The 23991-nt window shown below is 33.2% G+C and overlaps 3 protein-coding genes across 4 annotated transcripts; 2 read left to right on the top strand and 1 right to left on the bottom strand.

The window, feature by feature from the left end:
• The first annotated feature begins 242 nt into the window (after positions 1 to 242).
• On the top strand, positions 243 to 7875 carry LOC126773303 (GTPase HRas). The gene is made up of 2 exons (XM_050494133.1): positions 243 to 859; positions 3772 to 7875. Exons 1-2 carry the CDS (start codon positions 464 to 466, stop codon positions 3949 to 3951), a joined length of 576 nt encoding a protein of 191 aa, XP_050350090.1. The 5' UTR covers positions 243 to 463; the 3' UTR covers positions 3952 to 7875.
• Positions 7876 to 8521: 646 nt separating this feature from the next.
• LOC126773216 (conserved oligomeric Golgi complex subunit 5) lies at positions 8522 to 10990 on the top strand. Its single transcript, XM_050493964.1, has one exon. It carries the CDS (start codon positions 8646 to 8648, stop codon positions 10884 to 10886), a length of 2241 nt encoding a protein of 746 aa, XP_050349921.1. The 5' UTR covers positions 8522 to 8645; the 3' UTR covers positions 10887 to 10990.
• On the bottom strand, positions 10984 to 23722 carry LOC126773201 (lon protease homolog, mitochondrial). 2 transcript variants are annotated; one of them, XM_050493933.1, is made up of 16 exons: positions 23405 to 23722; positions 22936 to 23136; positions 22601 to 22862; positions 21559 to 21844; positions 20849 to 20978; positions 20534 to 20674; positions 20128 to 20291; positions 18978 to 19207; positions 18283 to 18475; positions 17341 to 17528; positions 16692 to 16867; positions 15972 to 16137; positions 15356 to 15542; positions 14735 to 14924; positions 14104 to 14253; positions 10984 to 11091 (listed from the first exon to the last, which is right to left on the bottom strand). In XM_050493933.1, the coding sequence occupies exons 1-16, from the start codon at positions 23612 to 23614 to the stop codon at positions 11068 to 11070; spliced, it is 2898 nt and encodes a 965-aa protein (XP_050349890.1). In that variant the 5' UTR covers positions 23615 to 23722; the 3' UTR covers positions 10984 to 11067. The 2 variants fall into 2 exon arrangements, with proteins under 2 accessions (XP_050349890.1, XP_050349891.1); XM_050493934.1 differs by having other exon boundaries at positions 21559 to 21790.
• Positions 23723 to 23991: the final 269 nt, after the last annotated feature.

The raw sequence follows: 23991 nt of genomic DNA, 5'->3' as shown, positions 1-23991 counted from the left end.
AACTAGAACTATGAACAAGTTATTTACACTTTAAAAAATATTATAGTGTTTAAAACTTGACAATAATCGAACCAATAATTTAAGATGTATTTAAAATAAGGAAAGTTTTCGTAAATTACCGTTATATAAAATAATTTAGATAACATTTTATATGATATTAAAATTTAAAACAAATAGTTATAAATCTTTTCATTCTGTTCTGTCACGTGTAAATATAGTCTACTTAGTCTGTGGTAGAAGGGTGAGTGAACTGCCTCATTGTTATTTATTGCATTTGACTCTAATAATACATTAATTAGCCGTTTTACGGGTACAGTGAGTGCAATAACATACATAACAGGTCGTGACAGCCATGCCGATGTGAGTAATATCAAAGGTGTGGCGTGTCGGTCTGGGGCGTTGTTTCTTGGTGTACCAGTGACGTTTAGTGTTACGAAAAATATTCCTACTATCTCGTCGCAAAATGACCGAGTACAAGTTAGTGGTGGTAGGGGCTGGTGGCGTCGGTAAATCCGCATTGACTATACAGTTGATTCAAAATCATTTCGTGGATGAGTACGATCCAACGATCGAGGATTCGTATAGGAAACAAGTGGTAATAGACGGGGAGACGTGTCTGTTAGATATATTGGATACGGCAGGTCAAGAAGAGTACTCCGCTATGAGGGACCAATACATGCGGACAGGGGAAGGGTTCTTGTTGGTGTTCGCTGTGAATAGTGCTAAGAGTTTTGAGGACATTGGATCTTACAGAGAGCAGATAAAGCGAGTTAAGGACGCGGAAGAAGTGCCGATGGTGTTAGTAGGTAACAAGTGCGACCTTCAGGCATGGGCTGTGGACATGACGCAAGCGCGAGAGGTATGTTTGTTTATTATTATCTCTCTCGTGACATTTCTCTTAACTCTTCAAAGTAATTACATTTTGAACTCATATATCATTAATGAATGTAATTTACTGTGTATAAAAACTACACATGTATGTTGTTATTTGCTTTATAAAATATTATATACCTAATCGCAAATTCTAATATGACAATGAAATATTTAATAAAAAATAAATATATTGCATTACTTTTGTTAATTTATTTATTTCTAGTGAACTAAGTCATAACAGTAGCATATCATTTATTTACATTTAAATGTGACAAAAGTTGTATAGCAAATAATAAAACCATGTCTTTGTCATCAATATTAGCACCCATAGTCTATTCTAATCGATGAAGTAGTAGATATAAACAAGCCTTAGATTTTCACATTCTATGCAATTTGATAATAGCTCTACAATATTATTCACTACAAACTGTTCTTCATTAATATATCTTTATTTATAATATTATATTATTTTACTTAATTACTTATATCCGCTTTAATTGTACTTAATATTCAACTTAGTACTTACTTCAAATATCATTCAAGATCACAACAGATTATATCTAGTTGATTCAATGGCAATGTTTATTTGTTTTTACTCCTCTTGTAGTTGAATTAGGCTAAACAATATTCTGATTTAATTAATGATTGTGAGAATTGCCAATACTTATGTTTTAAATTTAAAAAGAAAATTATATGTATATTGTATAGAAACAACATAATTTTCTAGTCATAAATACTGCATACTTAATAATTATATGTGTATTTTTATTTATATAAAGTCTTCAGCTTATATACAAACCCAAGAATGGTATATATGAATTGAAAGATATTTTAATAACTATACTTTTCTTATGTAAATGTGTGCTTTTTGTAATTATCAAAATTAATGCACTCATTAGTTCTCGGTTCCACCCATAACAATTGATTATAATTGATTGTAAAATAATGTAAAACTATTTGTAACAAATACCTAAACAATTGGGAATTTATAAGGCAACACAGGGAATATTGTGAGACATTAATTTGTTTACCTTTCAATTTGATGCTAAATACACCCTGATTTGAATTAAAATCCCAGTTTTTGTCCATAACTTTTTTTCATTTTAAATACAAGTGAGAAAATTTGTGACTAATGACTAAAAAAAATCATAATTTTTGTAGAAGTTAAAAACATTTTTTGTTTCTGTATTAAGATGACCTAAATTATTTTTGGTTCCTCTTGAGATAATCTAAAGTATTTTATAATACTTGAAAGAATGTTAAAAATTACCTTTACATGTATTTGATAGTTTTAATGTACATAAAACTCAACTACACAACAAATAAATACACACAATTCTATCTGTTCTTTTAATATAAAATGAATATAACTCCTAGATCTAAAAAGTAAAGTATAATGTTACAATTAAGAACCACAGGTATCGATATGGTTATTAAAAATGTTTTCTATAGTTTTGTCAAATCTATTTTGTTAGTCTCCTGCCTCCGCAAACATTTAATTGATATTGACAACAATTTTTATGTTCTATTCCCATCATATCTTAAGTAATAGTCATAGCTGTTACTTTGTACTCTGTTGTATATCATTATAGCAAAATTATCGACATGGAGTATCTACCAAATAATCTATAAAACAAAAATTAGTTTGTATATTTTATAGTAGCAATCCTAAAAGTATAATATAGATTCATAGAATAAAGAGATTACTAGAATTTATTTATATTTACAAAGAAAAGAAGATTTTGGGACTGTATAACCTACCACCTAAGAAATTCTTTTACAATAATTACTGTATGATCTAATCTAGACTTCACCTTATTACTTGCCCTTGTAATAAATGGTTTTTATTTATAATTTATAACCATTTAATAAAAAGACAAATGAATTGTTTTAATTTTATTATATTACATAGATATTTATGAAATCTATATAATACAATAATATATTTATTCACACAGATGTTTTGATATTTTCTGTCAAATTATAAATTCGAAGCAGAGCTAGCCCAGTGTTTTGAACACATGATTTTATCAGCAAAATTGTATCATTAGTCTTGTGCTTGGCGCTGAAGGAAAGCTTTGGGAGTAAATATGCATGTGTCGGATGAAAATCTGCCAAATATGTTTCCACCAATCAGCATTGGGGAGCATTACTCTGAAATATTGCAACTGTGTCTTGATATTAAACATTCCTAACATACCTCTAATTACAGTGGCTCACTCCCCTTTGAAATTTTTAACATTAGAATAAATGATAATTGAGTAGTAAATAAATATATAAAAACTTATCTACAGAAATGTTTCAAAAAAACATACATGTAATAATCATATAATATATTTATATATCCTACACACACATCAATAACTACTAACTCATAGCTCTTCTACAATATATATAATCCCATACAGTACAAAATTACCTAATTTATTAAAAAAAAATTAACAGGAGTAAAACTCTCTGAAAATTCAAACATTTGTTTGCCACTGATCTCCAATTGCAAAATTGCTTAAAAGTAATTATACAAAAAATAATTAGTTATATTTCTAAACATGGTTCATATGTCACAATATAAAACTAAAATAGAATATAAATAGAAAAATAAATATAGCAAGTTATATAAAGTGTATAAATGTATGATGTGAGTCAGTTGCATCAGTTGTAGACAATAAATTGTATTCAACGAAGCGAACATGTGAATACAATTTGTAACAATTAAAATATTACCGTACTTTGTTTTTAAATGCCTGTGTCATAAGTTAATTACTAGAAATTTAGATAATGCATCCTATTTCAAAAGACTTAAGTGTTTCTTGTCAAATAGATTCGAATAACTGTCTATTTCTTTGTTAGCTTAAAACTATATTTTTTATTTTAACAAAGTACTTGTTAAAATTACAGGTGGCGCGAAGTTATGGTGTACCATTCGTAGAAACGTCAGCAAAAACCCGTATGGGCGTTGACGATGCCTTCTACACACTAGTCCGTGAGATCCGAAAGGACAAAGAGAGCCGCGGTAAGAAGTACAGAAGAGGGAACAAACTCGGATCCCGGCGTACTTTTAAATGTACGCTTATTTAAATTAAGATGCTAAGTTTTATGGATATTTCTTATTTGACTTCGACACTTTGGAGTATTCCCCTTTTATAGCTCCCTTATCAAACGTTGATAACTTAAAATTAAATTTATATACATGGTGGTCTTATTTAGCTCTGCATTTGACGTTCTTTTGTCATTATAGTGCCATTTATTGTTAAGAAGGTTTTTTTTCATAACGCTTGGGAATAATTAATGAAAGTAATTAAATTAATTGCATAATCCGTTTTCAAATTAATAAATAAACATTTGTCACTTCAATTTTTTATTTCAAATGCAGAATCTAAATAACCCTTATTCGTATGTATCTCATGAATATCTCTTATTTGATCTTACAAAGTTATCCACCATTAATAGCAATTATCACAAATACATAACATATAAATAGGTATTATGTAATAAATTACAATTAAATATCAACTACATACAATATTTGATAACTTAGTAAATTTCAACAAATGATAACATTTACAATCCATTTCAGTATAATTTGTACAACATGTTCAAACAAATAAAACTATAATGAAGCTACTTGTCTGAGTTATTTTTTAAAAAACATAGCCTAACAGAGCTTATTTTATTATTTCAAGTTAACCATTGTTTAAAGAAGTAATATTTTAATGTATCGTAACATAATTTAATATTATATTAATTGACGAAACGGACTTTTAAATCATTCTCATAGGAAACTAATTGACAAACAAACTTTAACCTCGAAAAAATTACCACGGACAGAGAGAAAGTTACTTTGTGGCAAATAATTGTCTCCAGTATGGTGTCTTTAGCGGACGACAAAACCAAGGGGTACATTAATAATGAAAAAGCTATATATCAAACTGTACGAAGCTGTTAAACTATAATAACGTTATAGCTCAAACCTTTTTAATAACATTAAGTTGCCAGCTATTTGCTCAAGAAAATAAAATGAAGCCCGCACTTTCTATACTATTTTCTTAACTCTATGATGACAAAGTTATACACTTCTTGGCCGCTATCACTTTGTTATGCTTACACTTCACCGTCATCCTATAAAAAAAAGTAAATCATCCCTATGTATTTGGTTTAATATTCTAAGACACGTGGCATAGCGATAGTCAAATTAATTTTAAAATTTTCTAATTTAACAGCACTGCTATCCTTTTCCTATGTGTGGTTTTAACGAGAGATTACTTATTCATCATATATGCACATAAATATTTATTAACTTTAGGGATTTATTATCTAGGTAGGTTATGAAAACATTTTTGGTACTTGATAGTTTTTTTCTACATTTTGTATAAAGTACATTGAAATGGATTATTATGTAAAGATAGTTGAAAGATTTTTTTTCGCATATTTTTATACTAATTGAATTTTTAAGATGAGGAATAACTTCTTTCAAATTAATAGATATAAGCTTTCGCTATTCATTCATGCGTTACTAGATAGTGATATATCAATTTAGAAATGTTAAGTGCTGATGAATGCAAATGTTATTAGGTGAGTAAAGTATATAAGTAAATAGACTTTATTTTTAAAGGCTTTTTTCTTCATCTAAATTATTTAAATATGATCGATTTTTTGCTAAGATTCTCAAAATATACATTTGGTCTTAGCAAACCGAACGCTACAATGGTTGCTGCATATTTGCAAAAATTTATAACCTATTGACTAGTTTTTTTTTGCCAAGTTTAATATTAAAACTTTAGGGACGTAAATATAATGGAAAATACTGATCCAGAATTAACTCTAGTTACGCAATGTTTACTCGTTTCTATTTGTAAAAAAGGGATTCAACTCTACAAAATAAAAACTGACAGATAAATAATATCTAACAACTGTTTCGTGTCATTGCAGTTTTGTATCAACTGATTTGATTTTAAGCTCATATCAAAGTCAGGTATTTTGAATAGGTAGGTGCTAAAGCCATGGTTGTGCGCAATCTTCTACTACTACTTCTAGATTTCGTTTTACGTAAGAGGCATCAATTACACTGAATTAAGGCACTGCCTAGATTTTTTCTGTTTCGAACTGATCTCGGACGTTTCACAAATATTAGATATAAAATACGCGAAACGCGTCCGTATAATGACTAGAATTCTAATGCTTATTGATAATTCATTTTTTTCATATTACAAATTGAATTTGTTACACTCTCAGAAATGGCATGCAATTATTTTATAAATATATAAACCACTGTGTTGCCATTTTAGGTGTAATAATCCTTAATTTTTCTTATAATAAAAAATATTATTTGCTCTTTGTTAAACTACTGTCGAATGGAATGCAACATTAAAAAAATATATGATGAATGTTTCTGTAAACAATAAGTTACTATAAGTGGACAGTAAAGTGCTACCATAGCCATTTTACCGTAATAGTGTTTCGTGACTGTCTTAAGTTGCATCAAATTCATAGTATGACTGACGCCAGATATTCGACGAAATTTGACAATTCCGTTACAAGGCACTTGCGGTTGTATGAATATAGTGTCGCCTTAGCACAGTTTATATCTGGCGTTATTTATGCATGTTACATAGAACGAAACTATCCTTTGATCCTATAAAAAAAGGTAAATTATTTCTGAATAGATAATAATTAATTTTAAATCATTACATATTCAGAAATAATTCTAAATTGTTAATATAAGCAACAAATATTGCAACGTGCGCTAGCTTCTCATATCGAAAATAATTGAAACGATGTCTAAAAAATTAAATTAAATTGATAACATTTTATATTTTCTTAATACTTGTAAGTAAGTTGTCAAGTGTTTTCTATAAAGCTAGATAGATACATTTACTGTGGTCGGAATATAATATATAGATATTCTTGTACCATTTTAGATGTGGTATATATGTCGTAGGGTTATTGACCATTTTGATGTTATGAATAAATGGCCAATCCACATAAAACTTAACAATTCGATCATTATTTGTAATCTCACCGAATGTTTAAATTACAAATTTTATATGAATTTGAGACGCCTGACAAAATTCGTTTTAATTCCATACAATAACCCTGCGATTTAATTACAAAAAATACTTTTGACCATTAATCAAAACTCAACTAAAGTTTTTAATAAATTATTTTTTATAACATACACGATATGTATATGAACGAAGCAGATAATTTAGCTATGGTCTGATTGATGTTTATGAATAGTTATTTTTCTTTGTAAATCAAGTGAATTTAAAATATGTTCTTTGTTATGTCCTTAATACACAACTGTTTTTCACTCATATTATTTGAAAATTTTAATCTTTATTTTATTCAATAGTTAAATAAACTATACATAACAATAATTTGTACAATAAAAGCGCACAGCCTCATGTACAATTAACCCTTGAACCCCGTTTTTGCCAACTCTATAAAATTGTTAGTATTTTTAAATATAGTTAGTTTTTTTATTAATCACTATCTTTGAAAGGAATTTAATTTTTATTATAGAAAATAAGATTAATTATTTCTTAGGTGACTTTGTCGCCTTACAAATACGTATAGTCACATATAAAATAGGTACAATGAAAACAAACGAATTTTATACAAACATTTAATTTTATGGTTTGTCAGTTTTGTTTAGGTTAAGTTATAATAATTATTGTGTACCTTAGTTTAGAAATGTGTTACATTAAATCATTTAGAAGCAAGCTGCCAATGGGAAAGTCGCCTGATTTTTTTTGCCATGGAAATATATAAACAGTTTTATGTGATTATTTTTTATAGTTTTATTATGATGAATTATATACAATCAGTACAACAATAAATATTATAAATTGTTTATTTATATTTGATCTATTCTAATTAAAAACATCAGGTCTGGTCTACTGCACAATTGTTTAAAATAGTAGGTAATTTTAATTGAATATCTGTAAAAATAGCACAACAGTCGTGTGTGCTAATGGACATAAATAAAATTGGCAAAAATGACTCGTTTTTTTATTATATTTAACACATAATTAAATACATAAAAGTGTCCCTGAGTAAAAAAAATACTTAACCAAAATATTGTTCTTCATTCATCTCCATCTTATTAAGTAAGAACTTTCCTGCCCAAAGTCCCGTCTTTATAAAGGTACAATAAGACCTGAGTTGCCGTTCATTGTTTTATCTTAAGTCATAACTCAACAAAGAATTAAGTAATTGAAGTTTTTTTGTAATCTTATTAACTTCTAAGTGTCCAGTAAATACCTAAAACAAAAAATTAAATTACTTTCATATACCTACCTAACTAGTTTTCTATGTAAACATATTTGCTTTGTAGAATTAGAAATGACTTATGTAATTTAAATATGAAAATTATATTATAATGCATTAATTTTTAATGAGATAGAAGTCTAAAAATGTCACCAATGGTTTATAATGAAAATATATTAATCATATGGGTTTTTTTTAAATTGCCCTATATCCATTAGGAGTAAATATCCAGCTGTTCTTATTGGATAGCACAAAACTCGCTTATTGTCGACTCAAATCAATCAATTTCAATTCTTTGCATAATGGATTTTACTTGTGCCAAATCTGTTATCGTGTTGAGACTGTAGAGCAGAGATCTTTAGTTGCACTTGTCAAATTCAGTCTGTCAAAATTAAATGAAAGATGACGTTGTTACTTGTTAGTGAAAAATTAAAACAGTGATGTTTTTATTATAAGCCGCTAGATAAACTCTCCAAAGTAAATTAAATAAACTTTATTACGTAATGGAGGCTATAGACGTGTGTATAGAAATAGAGAATGATGAGTTCTATAGCAAGTTTCTTGTAGATTCCGTAAAGCCTCTGGTAGGCGAGAACATATCAGTCACCGAACAAGTAACTAAGCTTACTCAAGGTATCGATAAGTTAACAAAAAACTTAGAGACGCAGGTCCTTGCGAAACATAATGATCTCCTTACCCAAGCGAGCAATATATCGGACCTTGAAACTATGCTAGCATCAGTACGATCCCAAGTGCAAGTTCTACTACAGAGGGCTGAAAAAATCAAAGAAAGGGTCCATACTCCCTTTTACGAGTTAAAAAGTCAAACGGTAATGCTTGAACGTGTTCAAGTTACATGTAATTTACTTAGACATGCAGCTAAAATACTTACTCTTTGGAACAAGCTCAGTACAGTGAAAGACAACCCAGCTAAGGAAGCTATGATTTTATTTGAACTTAATGAATTAATAAGTGACTATGATTTTGAAGGAATAGTGCTACTTGAAGATGTCTTGAAACAAGTTGACCATCAAAGGAAAGAATTGTTAAGGAATTCAACAGAATTGTTGCAGTCCAGCTTATTGGTTGGTGATAAAACTAAACTGCTTCAATGTTTTAAAGTATTCCACAATTTGCAATGCACAGAGGAACAAATAAAAAGCACTGTAAATTGCATCCTTAAAGACACAAGGAAAGAGATTGGCATTGCCCTAAATGTACAAATGGTATCTATAGAAGTAAAAAAATCAAGTTCAGGTCGTTCAGCTCCTGGTAAAGCAAATATTATGAATGCACAAGATTTTAAAATCAAACTGTGGGATAACATTGATAAGCTTTTTAAAGTTGATATTTATAATAGTTGCATGAAAGTAATAATGTTACAGAATGTCGTAAATGAACTTCATGCGATCGGTAATTTCAAAAACATTGCCAGGAACTTTTGGCATGAGCTATCGATAATTTTCAGTAATGAGTTAGAAAAGAGTTCCTCAACAGTAAATCAGTCCGTTGAGATTGATTTTCCAAAACTTTTAAAGTGTTTTAATGATTTACTCTCCAGGTTGAAATGTAAAAATTTAGAAATGAATCGTTCCTGCTTGACTAAATGGGAGAATTCATTTTTGTCCAAGTCTTTAGGTAAGCTTCTTGAACCAGTGAGAAGTATGTGGCACTTAAACCAGGTGCCCACTATGGACCAAATAGATAACGCAATAAGAGTTATAGCCGAAGCCCTGAGTATATCGCTGGGTGACAAACAGTTAAGCATAAGTTTAGCTAACAGTGTAGCTAAAAGCATTAAACAAATGAATGTAGAAGCTGAACAAAGACTTTCAATGGAAAGTGATGTTGCCCAAATTATAGAGGCACCAACAAGCTCACAGCAGAAAAATGCCGATCTTTGCAACTCATTACATTATTTTTCATCACAAATAAAGCGAGTTCTTGCAAATATGAATTCAATGTTGCCACAAGAAAGCATACAAATAGTCCAGAACAGTTTGAAAGATATCTCAAGTTTACCAGTTCTCAATCTATTTGCCGAATCTATTAAGAACTCTCTTTACCTTATTCTCATAACTATGCACGATGAACCAGACCTAATTAGAGCCGATGACCTAAATAACAAGAATATATCATGTTCTCCCTACATGAAAGAATTGCAGCACTTTGTGTCGAGGTGTAAAGAAATCTATTTATCTTTGTTCACGGAAAAATCAGCACTTAATCAATGTTGTTTGGATATATCAAAATCCTGCATCGAGAGATTTGTTCAACACGTCTGTAATGTCAGACCATTGAGTAAATATGGTCGCGCGAAACTTCAGGCAGACTGTAAGCATTTGGAAATTTCACTATCTCCATTGGTAAATGATGTGACAGAGTTGGGTGATCATTATCGCCAATTGAAAGCATTGAGTCTTCTTTTAGAAAAGACACCACAAGAAGTTGCTAAAAGTCAGCACGAAGGAGCATCCTTGCCATACTCCTTGGTGATGATGTTTCTGTTCTCCCATGCGGGTCCTCAGCTGTTAGCTCCTCACACATGTGCTGGTTGGAATATACAGAAATTGATTCAATGGTTAGATTCACATAAAAATGAAAGAGAAAGGCTAGAATTTGTAGCGGGTTCTTTGCAAAGATATCAAAATCATATTCGACAGAACCAAATTACGACATACGATGAGATGTACCCCGTGTTACTACAACTACTTGAAGATGGAAGAAAAGTTTTGAACAAATAAATTAATGTATGACTATATAATGAAATATTTTTATAAATTAGGCTTTGTTTATTAGAACTTAAGAAATTAAACACCACCTTAAAATAGACTATTTATTAAAATAAAATTTGTTAAACAAAACGAGTGTTCTTATTGCGGGTATACTGTCCATGAGATTGGCTTCTGTCTTGATCAAATTTGTTTACTGCAATTCACCAATTCTTCGCTATAACATCAAACATAAATGATTATAATATTCATCTACATATCAATAAAAGGATAGTAAATAGCAGACAATTATTATAAAACTTATTTATTATTTATGTTGTTTTGATTTAAGTATTCATTTTTTTACAACGGATTATTCGGTTAAACAACATCGACAAATATCGAACAGACAAATAGAAGAATTGAACTTTATTTGTTAATAATAATTATATTGTACAGTTATATACTCGTATACATATATGTATATAGTAAACAAAAAATAATAATTTAAATGAATGCACTCATTAATTTTAGATAATGTTGTAGCTTGCTAATATTAAAAAGCACTTTGTAAAGGCGGAACTAGTCAAAAAAGCATATAATTAGAAATGGGAGGTATATCACCATAACTCATGCACGTGCAGTTATTTTTATTACATGCTAAAACTTTTAAAAAATGTACAACGCATGCCTTGCATAGCTTGAAAAATTACATCTCAGAGTTGTATGGTAAAATATATAAAAAAAAAGAACGTCAAAACATAACATATTCATTGTTAGTAAAATTACATTTGGGCCTTTAGTGTAAAGGGTAATTAAAAAAAAGAACAAAATAAATACTATTTTTTTAATAAAACCATAACAATATTTAAATAATAATAAACAAAACTATTTACTTTAATTCTATACAGGTTCAACTTATTTGTAATAAACAATACGTACGATTTATAATGTGCATGTGGCGTGGCATGCAATGTAGTATAATAATGCAAATCACACATGTGGATAACGTTCGTTTATGAAAATAATTGACATCATTCAAAGTATAAAAATATCAATAGAAATTTCTATAAAATTAAATGTAATGTTATTCCAATTTAAAAAGTGATAAATTTTAATAAATACATAACAGTATTTTTTTATTAATCGGTTTTATAATACTTTTCTAAAAGTACTCATTATGTAGTTATCAAGATAAATATTATTATATTGATACTAAATATATAATAATATACGTGGGTTTTTAATACTCTAATATCATTGTATAGTGAGTGAATAGTTGGACACTAGGTTTTCTGTCATCTATAATAATAATTTGACAATCGAAGGAGGAAGACAAAGTGTGTTACTTTACAACGCTATACAATCTTATTATCAAAGGGTTCAACGAGAATCGGTTAAACGTCAATTAATTCTTTACTTTTAGTTGCTAAATTAAATATGCATTTGTACATATTAGGTCCTTACATATGAAATTAGCGTTTTGTCGTACTGACCACTTTGATCTGAAATATCTCCTCTTTGGTTAAGAATTCCAAATTCAAATATATGAAATCATTTAGCTGGCACATTTGAGTTTTGAAAACAGTCATTCATTTGTTTTTTCTTCATAATTTTTTTCTTTGGCGTCGCTTATTACCGCACAATGGAAAACATGAAGTACTCCCCGGACCTTGCTCCATCAGATTACCATTTTTCCGGAATTTGGACAACTTCGTACAAGGAAAAAAAATCAACTCCGATGCGGCAGTCCAAACCGCCTTCAAAGAGTTTATTGATTCTCGCCCCCATGGTTTTTTTAGTTAAGGAATCAAGCATAAATAACAACGGTGCCTACTTTGATTAATTAAATATATTTTACAAAAAAAAATTGACTTTATATTCCTCCCGTACAAAACGCCAATTTCATATGTAAGGACCTAATATTATGTATTTTTGCTTTTTGACCAAACAACAGTATGTAGACATGCAATGATAAAAATATGTAATGTATTACTAAATATACTCAAATTCTATATAAACATGCGCACTATTCAAAACAACGTTCTTTATAAAACATTTTTAAAACCTATATACATTTTAGGATATAAATTACGATTATTAATCTAGAATATAATTACTTAGTCTTAAAACTCTTAAAACTAAAATTAGGGAATTGCCAACTAAACTTAGAAAAGGCAGTCATTTAAAATGTTGTGTATTTGAATTATTCGAAACAATGCTCACGAGTAGTGATATCGGCTATGAATACAATAGTATACAGTGTTGCCAGGTCTCAAATTTTTGCCGAATATCAAGGTGAACTAGGCGTTATTCAGGATTTCGGTTCACAAATTGATTGAATATTATTAGTTATTGATAAAAAGTATTGCGAGTTGTTTGATATAATTATGTTTTAATATAAGTAAGTGTAATGCTTCTTCATGTAGTAAATGAATGTGAATTAATGTTTATCATAATAAGGTCATCGAGCAACGGAAATTGAACTGTGGCCACAAGTACGTATAAATCTATCTATCTATAATATTTATTAGGTAGGTATTATTTCAAAATGGTGAATAACTTAAATTCGATGAAGAAATCACGTAGCAGTCGATTCAATTGTAACGTTCATTTGCCCGTCACTATCCAACATGTAACTTTTTTTCAAATTGCTTTGAGCTTTTCTTTTGTATAAATATAATCAAAATAATATTTATTATGAGCTCCGTTGTATACCTAGGAATGCTACATCATTGTCATCATGGTAGCGAGATGTTGAGCACAGCTTTACTGGTGGTAGAGCTTTGTGCAAGCTCGTTTGGGTAGGTACCACCCACTCATCAGATATTCTAACGCATAACAGCAGTACTTGGTATTGTTGTGTTCCGGTATGAAAGGTGAGTGAGCCGGTGTAATTACAGGCACAAGGGACATAACGTCATAATTCCCATGGTGTCAAACTAGTTGACATATTTTATAGCACAGGCTCGGTTAAATTATTTTTTAACACTAGCAACACTAGTAGTGTTGCTAGTGTTAAAAAATAATTTATTAACATTATTTAAAAAAAAAAAAAAAACGGAATAAAATTTTTCGGAAAATGTTCTTATGTTACTTTTAAGCAATCAATATCTGTCTTGTGATACTAAGTGTGTCTTTATAAAAGGCATTATATTCAAACGATACAGACCAAACTAAAACTAACTACAATTACATAAAGTACAATTTGCAACAACTATACTCATACATATTTATAACAAAACTAAACCTTTTGATCTTCGAAGGCGATCTTGAACACTTCTTCGTAGTCGCTGACGAAATTAATGTCAATGTTCTCTTTGATGAAGGACGGCAGGTCGTCGAAATCTCGACGATTCTCCTCGGGCAGTATGACGCAGGTGACTCCGACTCGTTTGGCCTTGAAGGGGGCAGCACAATCGCATTATTAAATCAATCGAGTTTTTTTTTTTTTTTGACAAAATAATACATTCGATAAATAAGGTAAAGCGTACCTCAATTATACGGATAGAAAAAAAGTAAATAAATTTAAATTAAGTAAAATTTTCAAATATATTTTTTTTCAATATTCGATTTCGTAGATCAATAAAAATAATATATTTGATTGAGAGAAAATATGTTAATACAGTCTATTTTTACCATTCGTTACTAAAAAATAAATACTAGACGTCAAATTTACTTCACTATATATTAATGACAAGCAAGGTTTACGGATCCAAATGCTAGCGAGACGTTAATTACTGTTATATATATATATATATATATATATATATATATATATATACTATGATATGTCGTATATTCAGAGATACTTTAAAAATCCAGTTTATAACAAGACAAGGAGTCCAGCGTCGCCGGGGCTAAGCAGGACGGCGGCTCACCGCGATGATCTTCTCCTTGATGCCGCCGACGGGCAGCACGCGGCCCGTGAGCGACAGCTCGCCCGTCATGGCCACGCGCGCGCGCACGGCGCGCCGCAGCGCCAGCGACAGCAGCGCGCTCGCCACCGTCACGCCGGCCGACGGGCCGTCCTTGGGCGTGGCGCCCTCCGGCACGTGCAGGTGCAGGTGGCTGCAACGCCCGCCCGTTACTACTCGCTCGCGATGGCTCACTTATCGTCTAGAGACGGGCGGCAGTGGACACCGACGCTCCGGTGAGGGTCCTAATCGCACTCTCAGCCCCCCCCCCCCCATTGAGATGTGTTTTGTCAAAACGATGCCGTAGCCTCTCCGATCCCACGTGCAGTAGCAGCCTGTTAGTGTCCCACTGCTGGGCCTAGGGCCTTTTCTCCCTTTTGAGGAGAAGTTTGCCACGCTGCTCCAATGCACATGTGGCAGAGTTTCAATGAAATTACACACATGCAGGTTTTCTCATGATGTTTTCCTTCACCGTCCCCCATAATCCGATTCAATTATATACTTTATAATCGTGGACAGTATCCGTATACACTCTTACCCTTGGCTTTGACCGCTTACATGTATAGTAGTAGCACCTTATATTACCTGGTATTCAGGAAGTTGTTATCAGGATAGTATTCGGCGAGGTAGTTCCTGGCGACTGTGAGCGCTATCCGGGCGGACTCCTTCATGACGTCCCCCAGGTGACCCGTCAACTCCAGGGAGCCGGGGGTCGGCTTGTCCTCCTTCATCGGGTTGCGGATCGCCGTCTCTATGTACAACGTGCTGCCACCTGGCGTACAAGTTGAACACTTGTAACTTTACTGGTAAATATACAATGACAGCGACGAAAACACATAACCTCTTATATAATGTAAAAAGAGGATTACATCTCTTGCAATATCAAAACTATAAAATTTGTTGTACCACAGCTCGACAAGGACTTATTTAACGGCAAAATTCGGAACTTACTCCACCACGCGCACACGCCAAAAAAAACGCAAAACACGCCAAGAAAATCTATTACATGACTGTTAATCTCTAATAATATTTTATAAATGCGAAAGTAAATGTCTGTTATGTTTTCACGGTTAAACCACAAAACAAAGCATGACGAAAATATGAAGCTGACTTGACCCCAAAAAAAGGAAAGGCTACTTAAACACGCGGGCGAAAAACTAATATTTCCTTTGAATTATCCCAATCAAATCCTAATACTCACCCATAGCCGTCCAGGCGAGTCCCATCACCACGCCTAGTGGTGTCTGGTCATACATGCGGTCGTGTTTGAAGGTCGGCTTCCCGACCAGCTCTGATAAATTGCTGTCAGTCACCACCATCTTGTCGGATTCCTGCTTCACTATCTTATACGCAACTTTACGAGCGATCTGTTACGACACAAACAAGATATTAAAGATTAAATATTCATCTAGAAAAAATTATTTAATTTTCATGAACGTCACGTCACGAGTGATGTTATCTCACTTTACTTAGTAACAGCCTGCGAATGTCCCACAGCTGGACTAAGGCCTCCTCTCCCTTTTTTGAGGAGAAGGTTTAGAGCTTATTCCACCACGCTGCTCCAATGCGGGTTGGTAGGATACAAATTGGACACATGCAGGTTTTCTCAAGATGTTTTCCTTCACCGTTAAGCACGAGCTGTATTATAAACACAAATTAAGCACATGAAAATCCAATTGGGCTAGCTGGGGTTTGAACCCACGATCATCGGTTAAGATTCACGCGTTCTAACCACTAGGCCATCTCGACGTGTGTCACTCCATACACGTCTTCTATAAATGAGAAATACCTTAGTAGATAAACACCTGGTGAGGATGGAAACTCGAAAACCAAATTTTATAGTAATTAATAATTAAAATATCACGATAATTAAACCCTAAAATATTGTAAACTGGTAACATTAATAAAAAAAAATAGTTACCTTTTCGATGTGCTTCTGTAGATTTCTGACGCCGCTCTCCCGACAGTAGGACTTGATGAGCGCGTGCAGCGCCTCCGCGCTGAGGTGCAGCTGCTCGTCCGACAGGCCGCAGTTCTTGCGCGCCGTCGGCACCAGGTACTGCTGCGCGATCGCCAGCTTTTCTTCCGCCACGTAACCTGAAGTAACAGTGTTATTGACTTATTTAACAAATATTCTCATTTCTTCTCACTTTTCTATGTACAAAGAAGCACAATTATAGACTGTTAAAATCTACCACTTGTGCTTTGTGCAAGCCGGCTGGGTATGTACCGTCCACTGATCACGTACTCCACTGCCAAACAGCCATACTTAGTATTGTTGTGTTGTATTTCGGTGTGAAGTGTGCGTGAGCCAGTGTACAGGCACGAGGGTCATAACTTCTTAGTGCCCAAGGATGGTGGCAAATTGGATGGGATGGTTCATATTTCTTTAAGTGCCAATGTCTATGGGCGGTGGTTTCCACTTATAATGAGATGGCCCATTTGCTAGTCTGCCCACCCATTTCAAATTTAAAAAAAAAACGGTTCATAAAGCTACGGGGGAATATGAGAGAAGTATGAAAGAAACTCAACGGGACTTATTACCCCAAAACACACACACACTCACTCACCGGACATGTCAATGAGCTCCATCCTGTCGCGCAGCGGCTCCGGGATGAGGTCCACCACGTTGGCTGTGCATATGAACAGAACGCGAGACAAGTCCACGGCTACGTCCAGGTAATGATCTAGGAAATTAGCGTTCTGTTCCGGGTCCAAGAGTTCCAGTAGAGCTGACGATGGATCGCCGTGCACACCTCTGTTTGAAACGATTATGACATTAAATTTGTGTAATAGACTTGATTGAATAAGCTTCCGACTCCACAAAGTTGAGATATACCGTCGACGGCAAAGACGCGTTTGGAACACTGGTGAAGAGTCTAGTGGCTAAATGAGGCCGCAGATCCCTAAGTCCTGGGTTGAAACTCCAGGTTGGGACGATAAAAAAATACAATATTTTTTTAACCTCCGCCATATCACATAGCCATTGATCCTCCGCCTGAACTAATAAACTGATATGTTTTTTTTTTTTTATAGAATAGGAAGGCGGACGAGCATATGGGCCACCTGATGGTAAGTGGTCACCAACGCTCTTAGACATTAGCATTGTAAGAAATATCAACCATCGCTTACATATCCAATGCGCCACCAACCTTGGGTACTAAGATTTTATGTCCCTTGTGCCTGTAATTACACTGACTCACTCACCCTTCAAACCGGAACACAACAATATCAAGTATTGCTGTTTTGCGGTAGAATATCTGATGAGTGGGTGGTACCTACCCAGACGAGCTTGCACAAAGCCCTACCACCAGTGTTCTGTACAATTGGCTAGTCTCTTTGAGATTAACCGCCGTGACCGAAATTAGTCAGGGCATCATCTCACAATATTTTAATAAATAAAAATAATAATAAAATTGTCTTTGATATTTGAAACATTACTTTTATAATAAGACATAATTGTATTAAACCAAATATATTGAACACATAATAAACATTCACCACTGACTTACTTGCCAATTTTGTCCACTTCATCGATAAGCACTAGAGGGTTCTCCGTGCCAGTCTTCTTCAGACACTGCACAAGTTTCCCCGGCATGGCTCCCACGTACGTCCGTCTGTGTCCTTTTATCTCGGCAACGTCTGTCATTCCCCCAACTGAGAATCTGAAGTACTGTCTGTTGAGGGCTCTTGCAATGGAACGAGCTGAAAAATATATTGTTATTTTTGTCTGTGAAATTTCATACGACTATAATATTAAAAATATAAACAAAATTTATTTAAGACAAAACTAATATTATTCTATCTTCGTCATTCTTGTCTTCTGTGTCTATGGTAAATTATTCAAGGACTAATTATTATTTTTTTACATTACATTTAAATATTTACCACATGATCAGTTCTAACTTTATCAAATACCCCGTAACAGGGCTGTGTGCATGCACTCAATATTTATCCGATCGACAGACTGTTGCGATCCAGTCCTGGTTTCCGATAGAAATATCAGTGAGCCAATGTATTTGCAGGCAAAAGAGACTTAATATTTTAGAGTCTAAGAAACCACTGTCTTAGACTTAAGACTGTGATTTGGGAGACATTAATATAGTTTGGGGATATGGTGCAACGATTTAACAAGGCAAGTATTTCCTAAATATATATATATATATATTATTTTATATATGTCTATTATGACTTGATTAAATATTACCTATACTAGTTTTTCCAACACCAGGTGGTCCATGGAAGCATAGAATCTTCCCCTGGGTGCTCCCCTTAAGTTGTGACACGGCAATGAACTCCAATATCCTCTTCTTGATGTCCTCCATACCATAATGGTCTTCATCCAGGATAACTTGAGCCTCTTCAAGTTTGAGGTTCTCCTCGGAAGTTAACCCCCAGGGTAAGGAAGTTAGCCAATCGAGGTAGCAACGTGTTACACTATAATTAATAAGATATAAATGAGTTTTCAGTTTATGTTTCTATGCAAACATTTTATACGAAAAATTTATAAAAAAAACATTTATAAAAACATTTATAAAAAGACCAAAGAAATTACTATCAATAAGAAATTATAACATAAAGCATACAGTTTTGTAGTAGTTTTTTGGTTATATCGGAACACTTCTCATGAAAAACAAGTTATTGTTTAAAAATACAACTAAAATTACTTGAAGATTTATTTAGAAAAAAAAAAACACTGAACTTGCACGATTTATGACAATCATTCCGTATAAAATGCCCGCTTTACAATCATAAAAGCGAAAACCAGTACAGTCACGAACAAATCGCAACTAAAGTTATTCATAGAAGTGTGTAGCTTTATATTCATGTTTAAAACGCATTTAACCTCTTTTTTTATATATCGGGAAACATATCTACGGAAATAATTTAAAAAAAAAAGTTACGATCGCTGTTAAGCCCCTAAAATAATGTATTAAATGGAATCATGTAATAAAATAAAACAAAACAACCATGAATAGTTTAGTTAGTAGTTTTTTTTTTATATGCGCTGAGATGGCAAATGACTCTACTCCACCTGATGGTAAGTGGTAGTAGAATCCAAACGCGACGACGGCCAGTACAGACGGGAAAAACGTTCTGCACTAGCCACCTTCGCCTTGCCGGCCCGCAAGATGCCTCTTCACGCCTCGTTTGAAGGAACCCGGGTTGGAAGAGGAGGGGAACACGTGAGCTGGTAAGGAATTCCATTTTTTGGAAGTGCGACAAAGAAATGAGTTGCCAAATTTCTTTGTGCGCGATGGAATCGATGTCACAGTTAGGCGGTGACATCGAGAGCCAGCACGCGTAGACTTATGCAGGAAGGGGGAAGCAGGAGGAGGAGGTTTTATCTCACTCACTTGAACTCCGAGCTGTGGCTCTCCAGGAAGTTGAGTTTGTTTAGTTCCTCGTCTATGACTGTCTGTACAGCTTGCGGGACTTTTTTATCTGCGAGACGCTCTCGAAACTTATCACCTATAGCGTCTTTATCATCTTTTTCTAAGCCAAGCTCCTTTTTTATAACCTGCAGAAAAATTTTAATTTGTTATTTTGCTATCTGTGGGTTTTTTTTTTTAAATTTAAAATACTGGTCGTCCACCAGTTCTTGCCAACAATGACAAAAGCACGGAAACTGGACCAGTATAATATACAAGTTAGTCTAACACGTTAGTTCAATACACTAGTGGATTAAGACACTAACGATTGCAAGATTTTTATGAAAACTTTATCGGAGAAACCGAACAAAGTTAGGTGTAGCTTTTTTACCTTCAGCTGTTCATGGAGTATGTATTTGCGGTGTTGCTGTTTCACCTTCTCTTCAACTTCCTTGCCTATCTTCTGTTGCAATTTCGACAATTCATATTCTTTCTTCAGCAGCGACAGTGACATCATCAGACGTTTTGGTATCTGAATTGCAAAGGATAAAGAGATTTTCATAAATTTTGAGCGAATTTTAAAACATACAAATGTTAAAAAAACAAAAATACGAAAACACGTGAAAGGTTATATTATGCACAGCACCGTGCATGATTGCATTAGACGGATAAGGACAAAACGGCAAGCGGGGAAGGGGGTACGCACGTCCATCTCCTCGAGCACGGCCTGCAGCTCGTGCGGCTCGGCGCCCGTGAGCGCGGCGCCCAGGTCGCCGAGGTACACCGGGTTGTCCACCACGCGCTGCCCCTGCGCCAGCATGTGGTGCAGCGACTCCCTGCACACTCCAGCGCATTGGACTACTTACTACCGGAGACTTATTCCGATTACTAATTCCTTCTTATTCCATTTATGGTGTTCGTTGTGTGTATATCGATGCATTCAGGATACTGTTAGGATTGCCGCGCTTTTGTAGTGCATCACTGATGTTCGCTGAAGCCCGTGTGTCTTCTATGCCGTCATAAGAAAGAGAGCAGCGTCTATAATGGCTAGGATGTGCGGATTCTAACGGTATCCTGAATACATTGTTGCTGAAAATGGATAACCCATTTGTTAAACATTGGGGGAATTTCATGTATCAACTCGTTGTTTTAGACCCCTTATGTATGCTAAATAACAGTTAATAAGTCTACTTAGTTTTTAAGCTTGTAACTGACGCTATGGATATTTATCTCCAAATAAACATTTATTATTATTATTGTAACGCTTATTTTTACCCATTTTACGTTAGTACATTATTAGAAGCGTCTTAGTCAAAATTGCCAATCGGGTACATTTATCACCTTATCGGTTTCAAGATGCAAGGAGGATAACAAACAGACACGCTTCCGCATTTATATTATTGTAATAATTTTTACCGATATAGAGGATTCATGTTTATGATGTCCCGGATGGTCTTGATAACTTCCTGCGACAGCGCTTTCACTTCCTCGTTCTGTTGGAACTTTTCGTGCATTAAATTCTCGACTTTCACCATCATGACTTGATCGGTTTGAGTCTTCTTCGTCTCCTTCTCCCCCTCCGAGTCGGAGTCGTTGCGTTGTCGTCTGGTGTTGCGATGCTTCCGCCTACGTCTCTCTGCATCTGATTCTTCGCGGGTAACGTTAAATTCCACGTTAAATACCGGAAACTTAAGCTTCATTTCTGAAATTATTTATTTCAGAATTGAAGCTGCAAGTTTTATCACAGCCACACATTTGAAAATTAGTAAAAAAGAAATACTTTTGAATACATTAAGTTAGATACAGTAGTTTTAATATATAAGCGAAGTTCAATAACACGTCACAGACACAATGTAAAAAAAAAAGTACACTAACATTAATTAATATGTAGAAATTTGTCTGCATTTGTCAAAATATATATATTTGTAAATGATTTACCCAAAACCTTTTTACAATACAATCTCCTTGCCATAAGCAATACTAATAACAATTTACAAGTTTTTATTTAACTAAACCAGTCAGTAGGTATGTACGGGTCAAATATTGAAACTGAATTTTAAGCCACTAGTGTAAGTAACCAATTCAAATATTACACACTCTGATTACAATACATTTGAAAAACAATAGCATACTAAATATTGTAATTCCTTCGAAATCAGACAAATATATGCTTGGTTAATTCCGTTGGCTTGGTTTGGCTAATTCCGACATGTGTTACAACATCCCTTTAACTTTTTTGTTTAATGAATATTCTAAACAACGTACCTGCCAACTATTGTATTGTAGTAACTAGAAATGGTTAAAACAAGAAACTAAAACAACTGAACAAAGTTTCGACCCAATCAGGTTATAGATACCTGACGATATAATATTTGATAATAATTTATATGAGTTATATTAACATAGAATATAAGCAAAGTTATTAATTTTCATTCATAAGACTGTATTATAATCTCACCAGCCGGTCCTGTTTCAACTTCATCCTCGACAAACTGCCCCGTGATCTTTATCCGTCGATGCGCCATTACAACAAGACGTAGCTTATAGTCCATGTCTTGCATTTCATGGATTTGTGCGAACACACCAACTTGATGTAGGTCGTCTAAATTCGAAACAACATCAGATTTCTCGTCTTCTTTTTTACGTAAGAATATACCTATGTAGGGTTGGTTTAATTTAACTTTTCTTCTTATTAAATCTATTAGAGCGGGGTTCGAGATCTGGAAGAACGAAATGTGGTTAAATGCAAAGGTTCAGACACTAATATTAATTTTGTTTAGATGTATAGCTCACTTCTATAAGTTTTATAAATCTAGGGAAGACCGGATTTCTATTTATAGCTATAACTGGAACCTGTGGCCACACTTCTGGCACTGCTACCGTAGCTGGCAACTGGCTGGAAAACAAAGGAGTCTCTTCCTTGACATCAACAATCGGTTCTTCCTCTTCTGGATCATTTTTATTGCCAGTTGAATACTGTCTTCGGCTACAAACCTGAAATTATAAAAATGACCACATAAACATGTTTTTAATAAATTATAAAAGTTGCTCATATAAATTGAAATAACATAAAACAAGATGTATAATAAAAATACATATTAATTATAATTACTACATAACATAAATACATACATAAAATATATTCTTAAAACCAATGAAGGATTTTATTTTGAAATATATAGATTTGTTAAGACATGTTTAAGAAAGAGAGAATCAAACACAGGCTTAAATACTGTATAAAAAAATATACCACAATACTAACTGAATTCATAAGTAGAAAATCATTGTTTTGACTGCAAATTCGAGCATTTCTAGTTCCATAGGGCTTAATACTGTTAATTAATGCATTTTCTACCGGCCTGCGGTGCAAATGTGATGCAATTCTTGTAACATTACGAGATATTTGAATTGATTTTCTTAAGGCCGGGTTAAAAAGGACTGTGTTCCTCACTATCGCACTCGCTGTGTGCATTTTATACTTTATTTATTATAATATATCCCACATAAAGAAGTTTTACTAAAGCTATAGATTATTATTTAATATTTGTGAAAGGTTATTTTTCCAGATTATTCAAAGTTCAAGCCTATTGTCAAATTTGACAATATCAATTTTTGACAGTGTATTTGATAAGAGCTTTATAATGCTATTTCGTTCATAAATAAGAAAAAAATCTATTAACATTATGTTTCATTCATCATGTATGTACAGTTATATTGAGATTCTTGTATAATTTACAAAATTAATAAAGACGTGCTATTTACTATCTCATTTTTTTTATTTAGACTTCCTGCTACTATTTTGTCTATGATAGTTTCATGTGAGTCTAGCGTAGACAGAGAAAGTTAGTC

The sequence above is a fragment of the Nymphalis io genome, chromosome 14 (assembly GCF_905147045.1).
Source record: "Nymphalis io chromosome 14, ilAglIoxx1.1, whole genome shotgun sequence".
Classification (NCBI taxonomy): domain Eukaryota; kingdom Metazoa; phylum Arthropoda; class Insecta; order Lepidoptera; family Nymphalidae; genus Nymphalis; species Nymphalis io.
Note: the sequence above shows the minus strand (reverse complement) of the source record. Positions and strands in the feature narration are given on the sequence as shown.